This window comes from Myotis lucifugus, unplaced genomic scaffold (genome assembly GCF_000147115.1).
Source record: "Myotis lucifugus unplaced genomic scaffold, Myoluc2.0 scaffold_42, whole genome shotgun sequence".
NCBI lineage: Eukaryota > Metazoa > Chordata > Mammalia > Chiroptera > Vespertilionidae > Myotis > Myotis lucifugus.
In genome coordinates, this window is record NW_005871090.1 from 1,451,955 (window position 1) to 1,471,414 (window position 19,460).

General features: G+C 40.9%; 1 protein-coding gene across 1 annotated transcript in view; it reads left to right on the forward strand.

Moving 5' to 3' along the window:
- The window catches only part of SLX4IP (SLX4 interacting protein), a 183,194-nt gene that overhangs the window by 109,863 nt on the left and 53,871 nt on the right, over positions 1-19,460 (forward strand). Inside the window, exon 4 of the mRNA XM_006087958.3 lies at positions 3,948-4,068. Within this exon, the coding sequence (XP_006088020.1) occupies positions 3,948-4,068 (121 nt within the window). The remainder of the gene's footprint in view (positions 1-3,947; positions 4,069-19,460) is intronic.

Sequence of the window (19,460 nt, forward strand, 5' to 3'; positions counted from 1 at the left end):
GTCACTCCTGGCTCTGTATCTGCTCCCCACCCGAGTGCTGCCTTGGAAGAGGGTCAGAAGGTGCATCAACTCTCATCCCATGCTGTGCTTCCTTCTTCAGATCCCTGCTTACTGAGCACAGACAGCAAAGCAATCAATGGCCTTTAAGTAACTTTCAAAATATACACTTTGTGTGTCTATGGTATTCATTTGTCACAAAGCTTCTTAGAGCTAAAAATAAAACTACGTTTTATTAAAAGATGGTGCCTAGAGAAGACACTAGTGCTAATGACACACACACACACACACACACACACACACACACAAAACTTTACTGTGATAACTTTTCAGTCAGCTTTTGGAGATCACTAGGAAAAAAATCTCCCTAAAAAATCATTTTCAATCAAAAGGTAATAAAATTATTAGGGGACTTTGCTGTCATAATTTCATAATATGTGGTGGTCTGAAACTGGGAGAAGGAAGGCACAAGATCCTGTATGATGGGATTTACCCTTCAGGTAAATAACTGTGATTTGTTCTCATCAAGACTTAATATTTAGTAGGCCAGTATCTCCTACTACAGCTCACTTTCATATAATTCCAAGCTTTGGCTTACCAACACACATCCCCATGATTCAATTCAAAACAGTTCATTCCCCAAAGTGACTGAGGGGACCTCTCCCAAAAGGCTTCTGACTTGACTTACATTAACAGCACTCTAGAATCCATATTTCCCTCTATAATTCTCCCAACTTTACCACCTTAGCCTTAGAGATTTCTGTTGATATTCAGTCAGTTTTGCCAAGAGTCAGTTTATTTGGAAGGCTTTAAAATAAAGCTGTGGGTATGTGAATCACCTCCTAGCCAAAGCATGAGGCTAGATTTTTCCAGGGTGCCACACACAGCTGTGCCACTCCACCTAGTACCTACATCTGAGCAGCAGGGCATGACTTAGCAAAGATGCTCAGTGCACGATCGGACCTGCAGACCTCGCTGCAGTGGCAGCTGCAAGAGGGCGAGTCATGCCAAAAAGCTGGGCTTTGCTCCCAATGCGAAGTTCCTTTAAATTTCTTTAATGTATGTCCACTAACATTAAAAATTGCTCTTGGGTAACTGTGTGTGTGTGTGTGTGTGTGTGTGTGTGTGTGTGTAGGGGAGAGAGAGACAGACAGACAGACAGACATGGAGGAATGAGGGAATGAGGGTGGTAGGGAGAAAGGCTAGTCAAGAAAAGTACTATATGGCTTCATCTTATGTTCAGTGTCTCAGTGCTTTCATTTTTTCATCATTAGATCATCTATCTCATGCTTGAGATTTCATGAGCAATCAATTTGATTGCATTTTAATAGCCACTTTATATAGTAAAAGTCTTAAGAATATGCAGTTCCTTTTCAGAAAGAGGAGCTAATTACATGTATTAAACATATGTTTATTTAGAGTCCAGCACAAGTAGTCTGTGTACCCAAACAGTTGAACTCAAACTGTTCTATGTACAAACTTAAAAAAGCAAACATGAGCCCCTCTTAGCCTAGAGATTCTGTATGTATCTCTCTTGCTCATTGATTTTAACTTGGTCTTCTCATCTGCCCCTCCAGTTTCACTGGGAATTTGTCTCCTCTTGCACTGCTCTGGTTCTGAAGAGAATGCTTTGCTAAGTGTGGTGTGGTCTGTTACTAGGGTATCTTGACTACATTGCACGTGGTCTACCTTCCATTTGTCAAACCTGACTCATCGAAGGAAAGCCCCGTAACTATAGGGAGAAAGTTTGTGTGTATGGCCTTTGCTTTATTTTTGTCATTCTATTTTTAGTTCTAGCCTTATAGGGCATTTATGGCCAAATTTTAACAATTCTTATTTCCATGTATGTCTTTGACATATTTTCAGGCTCAGTCATCGTTGAACCCTGCATGTGAAGCAAAATTCTTTAATTGTTAAAACAACAGTATGAGGCAAGGCAGCCTTTCTGTTGTGTGAACAATGCCAAGACACTCAACTGTAAACGGATATTTCTGTATTCCACAAGGCACTGCATCTTTGGGCTGCAAAATGAGAGCAGAAGAGAGGGGACCAGTTTTGCATATTACCTAAAAACTCACATTTGTGAGTTAAATCTAGTGTTTTCTATACTGTTTGAGAAGTACATGTGTTTACAATAAAAGTCAAGTTTGGCTCTCATTGTCCTCTGAAGCAACTTAAAACTTTGTTCTTGTTTTAATTTATAAAGATTCTAAGAGATTAATCTGAGATGGCATTGCAAGAAACCAGTGGAACAGGTTTGAGGTGACCTCGGCAACTCTGAGCCTTCTTCAGAGTCTTTGGGAATTGAACCAGAATTATCAGTCCTTATGCATCATGTCTGAATCTAAGAAATTTAGATTAGTGTGCATTTTTTCCTTTTCCTACATTAAATAATACCTTTCTGCTAGTATGGCTAATGTGGACAGTTTCTTCCCAGTGCATGTTTGTACTTTTAAAGTTTTGTTTTTCTTTTCATAAATAACACTAGAGGCCCGGTGCATGGTGCATGAAATTTGTGTACTCAGCGGGTGTGTGTGTGTGTGGGGGGGGGGGGTGGTCCTTCAGCCCAGCCTGCACCCTCTCGCAGTCCGGGAGCCCTTGGGGGATGTCCAACTAACGGCTTAGCGCTGCCGCGAGCCCAGCTTCTGGCTGAGTGGTGCTCCCCCTGTGGAGCGCACTGACCACCAGGGGGCAGCTCCTGCATTGAGCGTCTGCCCCCTGGTGGTCAGTGTGTGTCATAGTGACCAGTCATTCCGCCGTTTGGTCGATTTGCATATTAGCCTTTTGTTATATAGGATTGATACATAAAAACAATAGACAGCTGTAGAAATTTGCTGTGGTATGGTATATTGACATTGAATTAAAACCATGAGCTTCTGTTATCTAATAAATATTAATCTACTTTAGAGAAATATGAAAAGTTAAATTATTTTAATCATTAATAGGTGAATATAGTGCAAATGGGTATATACAGTATCATCAACAAGAGTATGGGGAAAAATCAGATTACTGATTTCCAGTTTGCTATTCAATTCACTACTCAATGCTTTTCCCTTTTTTGGTAGATTTGTAAACCTGAGGCCAGAAACTAATGAATGGCAGTGTTTAGATTTTAAGTTTTAGAACCACATTTGAAAAATGGGAAATTTTTGTGTAAAATAGAAGTTTCTGGTTCCTCTTGAACAAATTGGAGGATCTGGTGATACTGTGCCTTGTATTTATCCCCACATTAAGCCCTGGGGGTTGCCCCATTGAGTGTGTCAGGGTTCCCTCTGAATATTCCCCGGCTCCTTCCTTCGTCCACAGTCTTCTGTCTGGCCATTGTGAGCACTTGTTTGGGGCTCTCAGTGTCTCAATAGAACTGGTTGATATTTATATGAAAATAGTCTTCACCTCACTGATTTCATCACCTTGGCACTATAATTTTTTAAAAATTATTTTAATTGATTTTAGAGAGGGAACAAGGGAAATAAAGATAAACATCAGTGTGAGAGATACATCAATTGGCTGCCTCCCTTGTGTGCCCTGAATTCACAAGATCCATCCCTTGTCCTTAAAAGGTAGGCACAGAGCACTTTAATTTGGGGTAAAATGGGGATCGAACACACAACCATTCAGTACACTCCAACCAACCTAGCCACACCAATCAGGGCTGGCACTCTAATTTTTACATTGAGGTGTTTTTATCTTCCTTTTAGAAATGTGAAACTAAGCAAAGAAAAATTAAATGAATTTCTCAGATCACAGAGTGGGCCCACAAACCTCAGTAGCAAATTTGCATCTCCAGTATTCTCTATAAGTACATAAAACATTCTTCTCAGCATTCGTAGCTAACTAAACAAGCAAACAAAATGAAATGTTCACTGTTAACTTTTTAATGTGCATGATGTTGACTTTTTTTGCATTGTATTAAATCAGAAAGTTATCTCTAATTTTTTAATTTACTATAGGAAATCTGTTTACTGTTAAAAGAAACCATTAATTCAAGAGTTAAGGAGTACTTGGAAGTTCGTAAACAGCACAGGCCGTCAAATACAGAATTCACAAGATCCAGTCCCTTGTCCTTAAAAGGTAGGCACAGAGCACTAATTTTGGATAAAATGTCTGCTTTGTAGAAATGACAATTATGTTTGACTCTGACTGTCATGTTAGTAAAGTGATACATTTAAAATATGTGTTCTAGTGAAGATGCTTTGTTTGGGTAAAGAAAATTAGCCAAAAAGCCCTGAAGGGTTTTTAATGGTGGGCAAAATATATGAAAATAGAAAATAAAACATTCCCAGGGAAACTGTAAATTTATAAAAGGGTTTTTTTTAGAAGTAATCTTATAAATGGATTTACATTAAAACTGACTTGATTTGGAGCTTTGTGCCTTTTAAAATGTTTTCATATATGTCACCCGATTTCAGAGGTTCTCAACTAGGGTGAATTTTGCTTCAGGGGACATTTGGTAATGTCTGTAGACAGTTTTAGTTGTCGTAACTGGGTGGGAGCAGTGGCCTGGGAACTACTGGCATCTAGTGGGTAGAGGCTAGGGATGCCACTAAATATCCTATAATGCATGGAACACTCCTCCCCTCCCCCCAGCACACACACACAGCAAGGCCTTCTGTGGCCCAGAACGTCAAGGGCACTAAGGTTGAAATATCATTACCCTATTTCCCAATAACACTTTGAGACTGGTAATGTCTGAGTTATAGATGAAAAGGCTGAAGGTCTGCAAGATGAAGGGGCTTGCCCAAATAAAATATCTTGTTATTGAGGACAGATTATCTTGTATATTTGGCACTTCCATCCTCCCTTCTCCTCCCAGTACATAGCCCAGAGTCTGATACATAGATTCAGTAACATGTTGAATGACAGAGTATTCGGGTGGCAAGTGGCAAAACCTGTCCTCAGACCCAGCTCTTCTGACTCCCAGCCCACTTCTTTCCGACCTGTCATTGTGTTTTTAAGTTTTTATTAAGTCAGCATTTCATAGCACTCTTTCTGGTACAAATACAGTCAGAGGACAGTGCTGGACTACTGTGAACTGGATTATGCTACTGCACGCATCTCTTTAGGAAAGGAATGGTGTTACCCCCCGTCGAAGGGATACTTGATCTTAAGTGTTTACCTGGTACAGCTCATAAGCAGGCAGACATTAAGTTTACCCAAACAATATTGTTTAGATGGTACTTTGGTTTGTCGCTTAGAAGTAGTATAAATCTTGAGAAAAGCCATAGGAGCTTGCAATCTTTGTAGCATTCTTTGCACTGAGCAGATGTGCTAGTCTCACTTGCTAACTGATACACAAGGAAAAGGGACAGAGTGGGTTTCAGGACATCCATCCCTGGTGTGGCAGTGGCTTGGTCTGCCACCCATCCTTCCTCTCCTGCTGAGTGAAGAAAGCTAAATACTCAGTTTCCCAGCCTCCCTCACACATAGGGAACACAGCTCTAGCCCAAGATGGAAATCAAAACTTTTTTTGGGCTCATGCGGGCAAAAAGTTTGTTTTTAAACAGAAAAGTGATCTCACTGTACAAACAGTATTGTAACCTATTTTTCCACCTTTCATAATATAGAAGTCCTTTAAGACATGTACATCACCATTTTTAAAAACTTTGTTTTATTATGGTAAACTATACATAGCATAAAACTTACCGTTTTAACTATTTTCAAGTATATACAATACCAGTGTTGAGTGCGTTCACATTGTTGTGCAACCATAACCACCGTCCATCTCTAGAACTTTCTCATCATTCTAAACTGAAACTCTTTACCCATTAAATAAAAATTACTCATTACTCCTTTCCCCAGTCCCTGGCAGCCACTATTCTACTAATATATAGATATTTGGTAACCATTAGTAAATAAATATGTTTAATATATAAATATACAATCATGTACCACATAATGACATTTTGATCAACGGTGGACCACATATCTGATGATGGTCCCATAAGATTATAATGGAGCTGAAAAATTCCTGTTGCCTGGTGATATCATAGCCACTAACTTCTTAGCGTAACACATTACTCACTTGTTTGTAGTGATGTTGGTGTAAACAAAACCTACTGTGCTGCCAGTCATATAAAGGTAAAGCACATGTAGTTATAGTATTAGGCTATACCATGTAGGTTTGTATAAGTACACCGTGGTGTTCACACAATGACAGCATCACCTAAGGACACATTTCTCAGAATGTATCCCTGTCATTAGGCATTGCATGACTGTATATAATAATATACATCACATTTTGTTTATCTACTCATTTGTCAGTGAAGTAGTTGGGTAGTTAGGTGGTTTCCACCTTTGACTATTGTGAATAATGTTGCTATGAACATTGGTATACAAATATTTGGTTGAGTCCTTTCTTTCAATTATTTGGGTATATTCCACACCTGAAGTGGAATTGTTGCTTCATTGGGTAATTCTGTATTTGATTTTTTTTGAGGAGCTGCCATACTGTTTTCCATAGTGACTGCACCATTTTACATTCTTACCAACAGTGCACGAAGGTTCCAATTTCTCCACAACCTTGCCAACATTTATTTTCTGTTATTTTGATTATAGCCATCCAATAGATGTGAAATGATATCTCATTGTGTTTTTGATTTGCAGTTCCCTAATAAGGAGTGATGTTGAGAATCTCCTCATGTGCTTCTTGGCCATTTGTATATCTTCTGTGGAGAAATTCCTGTTTATGTCCTTAGCCCATTTTTTTAAAAAAAAAAATGTATTTTATTGATTTCAGAGAGGAAGAGAGAGGGAGAGAGAGATTGAAACATTAATGATGAGAGAGAATCATTGATTGGCTGTCTCCTGCACACTTCCTACTGGGATCCAGCCTGCAACCCGGCATGTGCCCTTGACCAGAATTGAACCTGGGACCCTTCAGTCCCCCAGCCAATGCTCTATCCACTGACCCAAACCGGCCAGGGCTCCTTTGCCTATTTCTTAATTGAGTTGTTTGGGCTTTTTTGTTTTTGTTTTCACGAGTTATAGGAGTTCTTTATATAGTCTGGATATTAATCTCTTAATTAGATACATGACTTGCAAATATTTCTCTCATTCTCTGGGTTACCTTTTTATTCTCTCTCTTTTTTAAATTTAACTCTTTTTTTGTTTTTTTGTTTGTTTTGTTTTGTTAATCCTCAAATGAGGATATTTTTCCATTGATTTTAAGGGAGAGTAGAAGAGAGAAGGAAAGACAGAGAAACATCGATGTGAGAGAAACACATCAATTGGTTGTCTCCCACATGAGCCCGATCACAGCCCGGGTCTGGGAGGAGCCTGCAGCCAAGGTACGTACCCTTGACCGGAATTGAACCTGGGACCCTTTGGTCTACAGGCCAACGCTCTATCCACTGAGCCAAACCAACTAGGGCTACCTTTTTATTCTGATAGTGTCCTTTGACACACAAATGTTTTTAATTTTGATGTAGCCAATTTGTCTATTTCTTCTTTGTTGCCTGTGGTTTGGATGTCATAGCCAAGAAATCATTGCTAAATCCAGTGTCATGAAGCTTCTTCCTATTTTTACTTCTAAGAGTTTTACAGATTTAGCTTTTACATTTAGGTCTTTGATCCATTTTGAGTTAAGGTTTAAGGTTTAAGGTGAGGGTCCAATTTCATTCTTTCATAGGTAGATGTCCACTTGTCTCAGCATCATTTGTTGAAAAGCCTGTCTTTTTTCTCATGGAATAGTCTTGCACCCTTACTGAAAATCACTTGATCATAAATGTGAGGATTTATTTCTGGGCTTTCTGTTCTATTCCGTTGGTCTATATGTTTGTCTTTAAGCCAATACCATAGCTTTTTTATTACCATAACTTTGTACTATGTTTTGAAATTAAAAAGTATGTGTCTTCTGATTAGTTATCAGTTTTTCAAAATTGTTTTGGCCATTCGGAGACCACATCACCATTTTTAATGACTGCATAGTATAAGTGTTCATTCTCTAATTTATTGGTCGAACATTTGGATGCATCTGATATTTTATTTTTCCTGTGGTAAACCATGGTGCAATGAACATCCTGATGATGTACATATTTGCAAACTTCGTTTTTTTTATATCACTTTTATTTTAAAGTGCATATTTTTATTGGCATGTAAGAGCTTCTTAAGGATATTAATGCTCTGTATGTTGTATATGTTGCTAAAGATTTTCTCAGTTTATCATTTGCCTTGGACTTGGTTTACTTAACTTACAACCCCAAACAAGGAGAAACCTTTATTTGCCTCATGGAGGCTTCTGAGATCACCAGCCACCAGCAACCACCAGCACGATGAATGCTGGCCTTCCTTATAGTAAGGATTGCCAGAGGGAGGAAGCAGGATGATGATGATAATGCAACCTTCTTTAGAAAAATGGCTAAGTGTCCCTCTTTGAAAGTAAACTAGGTATGAAAGCATCATCTTTCCTGTCCTTCCTACTTCTTAACTGAGCATGCCTTTTGATGTGCACATCTTAGCCAGTCCCCTTCTGTGCTCCCATCAACCAGTCCATCCTCCTGCCTCACCTGGACAACTGCAGCAGCCCCCTAGCTGGCTTCCTTGCATGTGCTGTGGCCAATGCATCACCTCCTATCAACACTTCAGTTGGTGTAATCCCTTAAAATCATAGGTCTAATCCTGTGCACCTCTGCAGGATTTCCCCAAAGCTCCCAGGATGAAGACCAAGATCCCTGGGGTAGCTGCCTCTCCAGCCTCATCTTGTACCACTTTTTCCTCATCCAACTCCAGCAAACTTAATTTCTTTCTTCCAAAGCTTCGTTCTTCTCCTCATGTTGGGCCCTTTGCCCCCTGTCTTCCCTTTCTCCTATGCTTCTTTCAGCTCTCTGCTCTCCAGGCCCATGAGCATTCTGAACTTTTGTTCACACTATTTGATTATTGTCTTATCTCTCCACAAATGTATGAGCCACCCAAAGACAGGTTCTGCCTCTTATATTATCTATTATATCTCCACCACGGAGCACATTTCCTGGCTGGTGGTAGGTACTTTATACGTGTTTGTTCAGATGATAAATTACGTACATGGTTATATCTTTCCTCTTCCTAGTAAGGTCAGGGCCTGCCATAACCTACCTGTCCTGCTTTGTCTCCTCCTGTTGCTTCCTTTTCTATTTCCTGCAAACCTACATTCTTTATCCCTCTGTGCCTTTGTGCTTACAGGTTTCTCCTTTATCTGGAAGACTTTTTTTTTAACTTTTAAGACCCAACTCAGATATTACTTCTCCAAAGTCTTCAGTTCCCCCCTCTCTGGCACTTAACACTTTTATAACATTTGCCATATTGTGTCATAATTGTGTTATAAGCAGTTTACCTGCCTTTCTCCCTCCCTTTTATTGGTTAAGATTTATTCTTTGTCACCTTGTAACTCAAGAGCATAAATAGATAACTGGGCTTTTGGTTGTAGTGCTTAACCTCATACTAAAGTAACTCATTTCTAAAAGATAAGGGCTTTATTTGCCCCTCTCTACCACAAGGCTGCTTTTCCCAGATTCCTAAGGCTCCTCATGTTCTAGGCCCTACGCACTCACAGGGATGAAGTGCACAGACACAATAATATACCGCCACCTTGTACTGTTTATTAACAGCTACACAAAAAACAGGAACTGAATACATCCTTTTACTCTTTCCTCAGAGGACCAGAGACATCTCTAGACATTTATCTAACTGCCTGTTCTTAGCTGCTTCAATGATCTTACTTAAGTGTCTTTTTCAAAGCAAGCTCAAAGCCGCTAACCATAGGCCTTTCCTGTTTCCCCTCAGTGTTCAGCTCTGTGTCTCATGATCCTTGAAACTAGAAAGACCTGTCATTACCATATTACCATATTGGTGGTTTGGACGAATGTGGGTGGTTCATGCTTTTGTATAAATTGGATGTCTTTTCTCATTTCCACGTGTTTTTTACCTTTATCATTTCCAAATTCGTGTAACAGTAATGTACCTCACTCATCATGGAACAGATATCGAACACATAATGCTGAAGGCTGATAACTTTGCTGATTACGCTCATAAAAGTAATTTTTCATGCTCTGACTTTTCTTTCTAAAAAAATAGCATAAATGGCTGTGAGGCTATTTCGTTAGTCATATAATATAAAGGAATACAATGACTGTTCATAAACTAATCAGCAAATAGCATAGCACAGACATTTGCTAGTAATCTCATCTTTTTTAGGCCGCCTGAAATGTTATTACAGTAGATTCTGTAAAACTTAATGTTGTAAGAAAGTTTTTTAAAAGACTTCACTGTCAATCCCACCTCTTTAATATTTTCCCCCTTAGCCTTGCCAGTATTGGGTGTTACCAGTGTTTTTAATTTTTGCAAGTCTGACACACCAACATTTAAAAAAGATATCTTGCTCTTTGATTTTTATTTATGTTTCTGTTCTTATGTATTAATTAACTGAACTGCATATTTACAGCCCTTGTTCACCTTTGCATTTTTTTCTTTGTCTTTTTCTTCTTAATTTCTTTTTCTTTTTCCCTTTGTCGCTCGTTGGTCAAGGCTCTTCTTAACAGCTTTTGAATTCCTGCCACAGCCTTCCTGATTTTCCTTCCAGCTCATCTACACCTCTGCTGCCAAAGTGGCCTTTGAAAAACAAAATGTGATAGTCTCCAGCTTAAAATCTTTTGTGGTCAGGAACCTTAGTTGCCTAATAGCCTTTATTTAATTCCATTTCTGCTTGAGACTAAGCAGAATGGGTCTGGCTCTTTAGAGAAGAAGCTGATTAAAGGTATTAGGTAGCTCACAGGATCTACCTGTGGGAGGGCCAGGCAGCCCCGTTCTGAAGCTACGCAGTCTGCACAGCCTCAGCCTCAAGGTGGACGCAGCTGTGGTACAGGCACCATTCCAGCTGCTGTCTGTGATGCTCAGGACCAGGGGTCAGCTGCTGCCCCCAGTCAGCAGAAGTTGACTGCCTGTCACCTGGATGCTCCTTCTGAAGTTTCTGCAAGGAAAAACCAGATCCTATGGCTGTACCCTAGTTGCAGGTGAGCCAGGAGATGCAAAATAATTGTCATTTACCTTAGGAAAGTGGGGCTTACAAATGTGGAAAGTTAGCAAAACTCAGGGAGAGGATGGTCAAAAATTTGAGGTGGGTAGCCACCAGTTACAAATATTCATGGAAGTTTTTCCTCTTTAATAAACTTTAAAACAATAGCAAACTATTGCCAACTACACAACTCTCCTAACTACAAGGAAATGTGCTCAGCATCTCCTCCAAGAGAGATAACCCAAAGTCCCAAGTTCTAGCTCCAAGTCTAGTTCTGAGTGATGTTTATTCTTCTACTAGTTCATTCACAGCCTGTATTTGTTAACTTATTGACTCAATCATAAAGTTAACTATTGTCAACATATCTTGAATAAAATAGTAAGGGAGTAGAAAGTCAAAAACTTAGTTAATATATGAATACTAGAGGCCTAGTGCACAAAATTCATGCACGGCAACCCAGCACTGACTTCCGGTCTGGTTGAGCCTTCCGTCGTTACGACCCTGGCTCTTTATCATATAGATATACATGATACAGCAAGGAAGACAGTAAAGGAAGATGCTACCATTATAATATCTCTAGCCAGCACATGAAATAAAGAGCTAGTGTTTATATCTTTCCTCTTCTAATACTTATTTCATATTTCCTTTGTCCTTAGCCAATAAGTCTGCTAATTGGCATTCCTTACCTGGCAAAGTGATCCAGACCTTTATTTCTGAGGGATTTGAGCCTTCAATGGCCCAGCCTTTGTAAGATTGTCTTCCTTCTCATTACCTTTTAGTAACTTCCCAATTCCATTCCCTGGTTCCAATAACCATGTACTCTAGCCAAGAGAACACATTTTTCTGCTGGTCACAGTATGTTAATATATCTTAATCCAAGTATTACAAGGTCCTGCCTTGCCATTTGTATCATAACTAAATTTTCAGTAGATCTTTCCATCATTGTATAAGGCCAGCTGCGTTGAACCTTACTTGATTGCTTGGTAGGGTCATTAAATTTTGAGTCCACTGCCTTAGTTCATAAAATGAGTTTCTTGGTCAGAAGCACTGTGGTGGTCATGATGAATGAGGCCTGCAGTAAGATGTGGCTTACATAAACATGGCAGGTAAAGTGGGGACATTCAAATCCTGAATATGAGTCCACTCTAGTGCCTTCTTTGTGATGAAAGAAGTCTAATATAATCCACTCACCTCTGCTGGTCCATCTTTCTGTGATGAGGGCTGTGGGGAAGCTCACATTAATTGCTGCTGCTGACAAATTGAGCACTTGGTAGAGCTCAGCGTTAGTGAGTTTAAGTCCATGTTGTTGAGTCCAAGCATTCTTGCCACCATGGCCACATGGCTCATGAGCCCTTTGAGCAGGTAAATGGGCAGCTGGGGAAAGAGACTGGCCAGGGCAGGTCATCTTGTTCAGCTCATAAAAAAAAACCTTCTTAATAGAGCCTTTTGGAGAATATTCACATAAGATACAAATATTTTTACTCTATATAATTTTGCTCAATGTCTTGTCACCATTCCTTCTGAGTTTCTGCCTATGAATATGTGTGTGTGTGTGTGTGTGTGTCACTCTCTCCTTACGGGCCCCCAGTGGACCCAAAATATACTATTCACTATTCTGCCCCCCTGGACAGATTTACCTTCTTCATGCCAAGTGAGGTTTTATCATTGCATTCATTCACTTCTGGCTGATGCCATCTATTGGGAAAAGCCATTGATTAACCAGGCACAAATTTTTCTCTGCTAGTAAACTGGTCACCCAACCTTTCAGTTCATGTATATAGGTCAGAGAAATATGCAAACATACCCATCAGTGTTTGTGCTTATTTCTTAGTAGTAAAAACGATGCAAAAACTTGACTTACCTTTGGATGTACTCTTTCACATGCTCCAGACCATTGGATATTTAGAAACTGTATTTTCATAGGTTTCATCTATCACCATATGACATTCCTGTGTCCTACCATAATATCTAGAATACATGCCTCCTTCTGCTCTGTAAGTCCTACCATAATGCCTTCAATGTAGTAGACCAGAACAATAGCCCATAAGGTAGTGAGATAATCAAGGTCCCTGTGGACTATTCTTGTTACTGAAGCAGAATGTTAACGGAGCAATGAAGCATACAATGAAACTGTGTGGTATTCCGTCTGTAGATAGAAACCTGCTTCTGAATTCTCTGCTCACTGAGATAGAAAAATCAGATTTTACCCGCTCTGTATTGCTGATGCTAGGCACTATAGTGCTCCAGTTGAGAGACCACCCACCTCTAGGAGAATGCATGCGTAATTAAAACTGCATTACTCCATCATCATTCTCCAAGATCATTTGTCTTTTACTTATGTCAAAGAGGCAAGTTAAATAGGAAAAGTATATGAAAAACTATTCTTGGATATTTTGAGTTTTTGATATCTCTTTGATTTCGTAGGGTTCAGTACTGCTTCTAGTTTACAGTTCTGATGCAGAGAGGAACTCCAGAGACTTCCCTCCGGTCCTTCATCATCATAATAGCACTCCCTCCAGGAGAAATGGGGTTCAAGTGTGGATTCTATCAGAATAAATCTATCCCAAGTATATACTCAGCAACTGAGAAAACAACTACACATGTTGAGGTTAACTAAATTTTTATGGATCGCAGTGACATTCAGGAACCCCAAGAATTAGCACTCTCTCAGAGCCAATGCCCAGTCATCCTCAAAAGTTCTGGGTGTGCCCTTTTCTGACTGTGCAGGTACCCTGGTGGAAAGCTGCAGGCCCAAGTGGAAGATTTATGAATATTCCTGCAGAGTTATTGACGCATCCTTACTTGCAGGATGCCTGGCTCTATTCATTCCAAGAGATATGGGTCTGAGAACTGACTTGAACCAGGGACTGGTGAGAGCCTATGGCTCTCCTTCAGGTAGTCCAAGCCAGGACCTTGTTCACCAGGTCTGGATTTTTTTTTCTACTATTCAGTGTATTATATTGCTAGAGCTGCCATAATAAAAGACCACAAGCCCTGGCCAGTGTGGCCCAGTAGTTTGAGCGTCGCCCCATGCTCCAAGAGGTCACGGATTCCATTCCTTGTTGGTGGGTTGCATGCTCAGTCCTCGTTAGGGGGAATGCAGGACGTGGCCAACCAATCAACTTCTCTCTCCCTAAAAAAATCAATAAAAGCATATTAAAAACACACACAGGATATGTGGCTTAAAGAACAGAAATTTATTTTCTCACAGTTCTGGAGGCTGGAAGTCTGAGATCAAGGAGTTGGCAGGGTTGGTTTCTACTCAGGACTCTCTCCTGGGCTTGCGGATGGCCTTCTTCTCCCTGTGTCTTTACATGACTCTTCCTCTATACATGTCTGTGTCCTAATTTGCTCCTCTTAAAAGGACACTAGTCACCTTTTTAAATTAATTATCTTTTAAGATCCTATATCCAAATACAGTCACGTTCTGAAGTGCTGAGGGTTAGGACGTCAACATATGTGTTTTGGGGAGACATAATTCAGCTCATGATATACAGTTTAAGTAGGACCCAAATATGTTCTCCCTCTTATTTTGAATTGTGGATATAATCACTAAACCAATAAGCTGAAAATGTCTTGAGTGAAGCCACTGACAGGGTTTCTAGCGAGGTTTCCACTGGCTCATGTTTTCCAGTGGACCAAGTGTCTTGTCCAGCCACGGGCTTTAATTGACTGCAAATTTTGGGCAACTCCATTACCAAGTGACCCATCCACTCTTGTTGGTGGTCTCTAGACAACCCTCCTGTCCTAATCATCAGCCTTCCCAGCAACTAGTTCTCTCTCCCTGAGGGGTGTCCCTCACTCCCAAGGTGGCTGTCCACTATATTGGCCTTCCACCATTATGCAGGGGGTCCCTGGGAACACAGGGCAGTCACTTGTCACAGGTTGACAGTCTTACATAGATCAGCATGCACACCGATTGTCTGCTTTCTAGCAGCCTTTAGGTAGGTATGCTTGTCTGGGGTACAGTTCATGTACCCTGTAGCTGCATTCCAGCAGAGGGACCCCAGCCCTCCCACTGAGCAAACATAAAAATGACCTTGCAAGGATGGAGGTGGCAAACACTTTAGTCCCAGGTTCAGGCACTGAGCTGTCTGGATGTTCAGGAGAATGCTGGACAAACCAGCTGCCCAGTACCTGTGGCAGCTCTGCGCCCGGACCTGTGGACAGCTGAGTTCAGGAGGAGCCTCTCTTCCATATAGGGAGGAGCTTCATTGTCACTGAGCCTAACTGACAGCCCTGAACATCGTGATACTCACCTCTGGACCTTTGCACATGCTGCTGCTTCTCCTCCCACTCCGTTGGGCCAGCTCCTTACCCTGCAAGCAAGTGCTCGGTTGTTACTTACCCTGAAAAGCCTATTCCGATTCCATGCATGGTCTTTCTCAGGCAGCTGGTCCTTCCTTTCCTACTTGCCTGGTCCTCCCTGGACAGTAGCAGCACTCATAGTTCCTTGATTCCCCGAGATAAGGGTCTTGTCTTGTCCAGCACTTCTTGTGGAGCCTGTCACTCTGGAGGAGCACCCTTACTTTGAAGAAATAAAGGAATGAATGGTAGTTTCTACTCACTGGTCACATGTTTGTTTGCCAAGGCGTTGAGGCATGCTTCCATTGCAACATCGCTTTCCCCTTTAACAACAGGCAGAGGTGAGTTACAGATTTTTAAATGGTTTTTCTCACTTGGTTTCAGAAAGTTAAAACCACATCCTCTCCAGTGTAAGATTAGCTGTAATACCTTCTGGCTTTTCTGCAGCTAGGGATTGAACATCCCTTTCCTCCAGTCCTACCCGATCCTACGTGTTCTTGAGGATTACTACAACACTACTACTTACCTGTCACTATGTCACTGGCCTTCAACCTGCTGGGTGCTGGGTCTCCCATGGCAAAACTCTGGGCAGCCCTTTCCAGCCAGCATTCTTAACGCTGTTCTGAAGAGGCGTACCAGATTCAGTCCCAGCAACTTGCTCAGGGTCGCATAACTAGTAAGTGTCAGAGGCAGTATGAAAACATGTCTGTCTGATGTCTGGTTTGTCTTCCCTGCTTTGTTATCTCTATTATGGAAAAGTGTGTGTGTGTGTTTTCTTTTAATACAGTTTTCCTCTAATCATGAAGACAAAGCTGTCCTTCTATTAACACGGGGAAGCCAGGAGCATTGTCCTGCTTGAGCTACCATGTGGGCATCTTTATTGCAGATTTTGTGTCTTCTGTTTTCTGATCACAGGTTGGAAGAATGGACTCCAAAACAGAGCTCATCTTCCAGCTCCAAATGCTTATTTGCATGCATTGTCTAGATACTAGGGGTTCACTACAGTTTTGTGTTTATGGAGCAGTACATTTTTTTACTGCCTATTATCCTATTCCGTATAACCTTTTTCCTTATAGTTAACATCTAAGAAACCCAGTCCTTTGGAAAATGCCATAAAATAAATTAAATTTTCCTGGGTACTGTGGTTTTTGTTTGCAGTGGCTTTTCCCCCTCCCTTGGCTTTTCTTCTAAGCTGAAAGCTCCTCTAAAATCTTAGCTTAAATCTCTGGCCAAAGTGTGTAGCTGTCTGCTCGTTCCTTTGTGGCATCCAAGGTATCTTCTGCGAGTGTTCGGCGCTAAATTACCAGGCTTCCTCTCTCTTCCTCGACACCCACGCAGCATTCTGCGGTGGGGCACATTACCACCATGTTAGGAAATCAGTGGGTGTGCACAGAACAAGAGAAGAAAAAGATGAGAATTGCCAAAGCAAGCAAGTTCTTCCTATTCTTCCCTCTGTCTGCGAAATACTCCCCTCCTTCCCCCACACCCGAGGCCTGGTACCTGCCAAAGAAAGCTTTCTCTTCGCTTTTCAGACACAGGCCTGATTGTGAGCGCTTCTCCTCGGTGGCCCCCTGGGTGCAACGTTGTATACGGACTGTTGGTTTGGGTTTGTATTTGTTTTCCCAGCCCACTGAAAACAGGGCCTTTTCCTAGTTAAAATAAATTTTGGAAGTGAAACCCTTTTCCTTTGGAGTCCAGCCCTTCCTCCACCTAGACCATCAGGCATTTTCGGAGAGGACAGTGAAAGCTTGCTCTGAAGCTCCATCCTTACTATTCACAGTGTCCTCCTTTTCTTTCACGTTAGCAGCGGTGAAACTTGCTGTATCTGCAACAACTGATAGCCCCGACAAAGCCCTCAGCAAACACTACTAACTTCAACAGCCCCTTATGGTGTGTGTCCGCCGTTCCCAAGGAGTGCTGGCATTTGTCCCTGTCGCTTGCACCCCAGTTGGAGCAATGGAACACACTCCAGTCACAGGCACAGCAATGGAGGGACTTTGCTGCCTCTCAGAGTCGCCATGTAAGGCTGAGAGAGGAGGAACTGTGGTTTTATAAACAGTAAAACAGCACAACAGGTTTTCAATTATCCGATGTTCTGGTAACTAGTCTTAATATTTAGACATTGTTTTTTCCTATTCACAGCTCTTTGCAAACAGAAACGGGTTGCACTAGACCTATCCTAGGGCACAGTGGAAACATGTGTTTTCTCTTTACACATGTGTTTTAATAGCTTTGGTTATTATTTACATTTCTTCCCATAATGTAATCAATCAAAACATTTGTAGCCTTTCATCCACACATGAGAAGCTTGAAAGGGCAGTAATGAAAGCAAGTGCCTATAAGCCCTCTGGTGAATGTGCCACAGTTTCACAAAGATTATTTTTCCAGGAATGGGCAATTTGTACAACTTGAAGTTTTATACTTTTTACAAAAAGTGTGCTAAAGAAGCAATGGCAACTCAAGGTGCTTTGCATTCTCAAAAACTGGGCAGACTTAGCTAACCAATTATTCCAATAAATGAAAACAAAATACCTAAACTTTTAAGGGTAAGATTCCCACTTGTTATAGTCACCTGTTATGGGCATTGCCAGAATTGCAGAATGATGTTTTATTTACTTGTTAGTTTTACAAGAAATTAAAACACACAGAGACACAAACCTGACCTACAAAGCTTCAAAAAAATGTTAGGATTCTTTTCATCTCACCAAGAGATTGTCGATTTGAAGCAGCTAGAAGACCTTTTTGATGTTAGTATAAACCTTTTTATTTTGATTCTACTGACCTGAGAGTAATCTGCTTTCTCTCCTACTCTCCTACTCTGCCCTTCTCCCTTAAACCCAAACCCACACATAAGAAAGACAAGGATTTTCCCTCATAAAACAAAATTTATATTGCCATTGCTTAGTTTCAAATTGCAGTGCCAATTCTGTGGGGCTTTTATGGTGATGCAACCCTAGTTATTCTCAGTCTGCTTGGGCTTGTTCACATTTACATCCAAACTCTGCTCCCAAATTTCTGCATATTCTATAACTGGAAAGTTCAGGACAACTTTACCAAATTTCTAGAATCCATCTTTCTTGGATTCTAGAAAAATCTTTATGATTAAAATGGTTGCGAACTTTTTGTTTTAGGAGTTGTCCCAACAGCCCTCTGAAGCATAATGAAAACTGGAAATTTATTACTAGAAATTTCAAAGACAAATCCTGTTTGTGGTCAGGTAGAGCTGGTGGCACCTCTGCCCTGCTGGAAGTGGGAGAAGTAATGGAGAGGAAGTCACCTGCTTATTAAATTGATCACAGAGCTGTGGTAAACCATTGTATTGGTGATCTGGTTGTTTTGTCATGATATTTCAAGTGGTGACAGCCGGATAGGAGGCCTGTATTCTCCCACTTCATCCAGGGAATATTGTGGTTTATTCCAGCATTTTGGGAATGTGTCCCCTGGGGCACTGGCTTTATATTGTCTGAATGGTTTGGCTTCCACATTGTGTGTGTGTGTGTGTGTGTGTGTGTGTCTGGGATGAGGGCAGATGAGAGGTAGGAGGCACAAAAAGATAGACCCCCTACAAGAGTATACTTTCCTTTGGCATATCCCAGATAAAGTTTTAAGAAGTGGCAACCTCTCCTGTGTCTGACAAATACAAAGATAAAAGCTTTCCTCTCCACGCTCACTACTCATAAAGCTGTGGCCCTTTCTCAGAGGCGTGGCATATAATTTTTTAATGTGTGGTATGACAAGGTATAGTGGAAACTATTTACCTTGGCATGCACTGCTTGTTTCTCGGGAGGTCTGTGTTCGTTACACTATAGCAATAGCCCTCCACGTCTGGAAGTGCCGATAGCATTTACCAGCTTGTCTGTTCCCTTTACATTCCTTTCCTTTGGCCAGCCTCTCCAATCACAATGCCAAGATTTAAAAATTCATAGTAAATGAGGTAAATGAGTTTCACATTGCTAATATTAATAGCCATCAGAGAGAAAATAGATAGTAGTTATCTAGCAGGGTAAATATGGGTAAGAACGTTTAATTTTGAAGGGTGCGGAGGATGAGTGAAGAGGCCCTAGTATGGGAGAACACACTGGTTTAATGCTTTGGGACTGGGGTTTGCTAACGAAATATCTTGGGAATTTTGGAGGCTGCAACCCAAATGATGATTCAAAACCAGAGCGCTTTA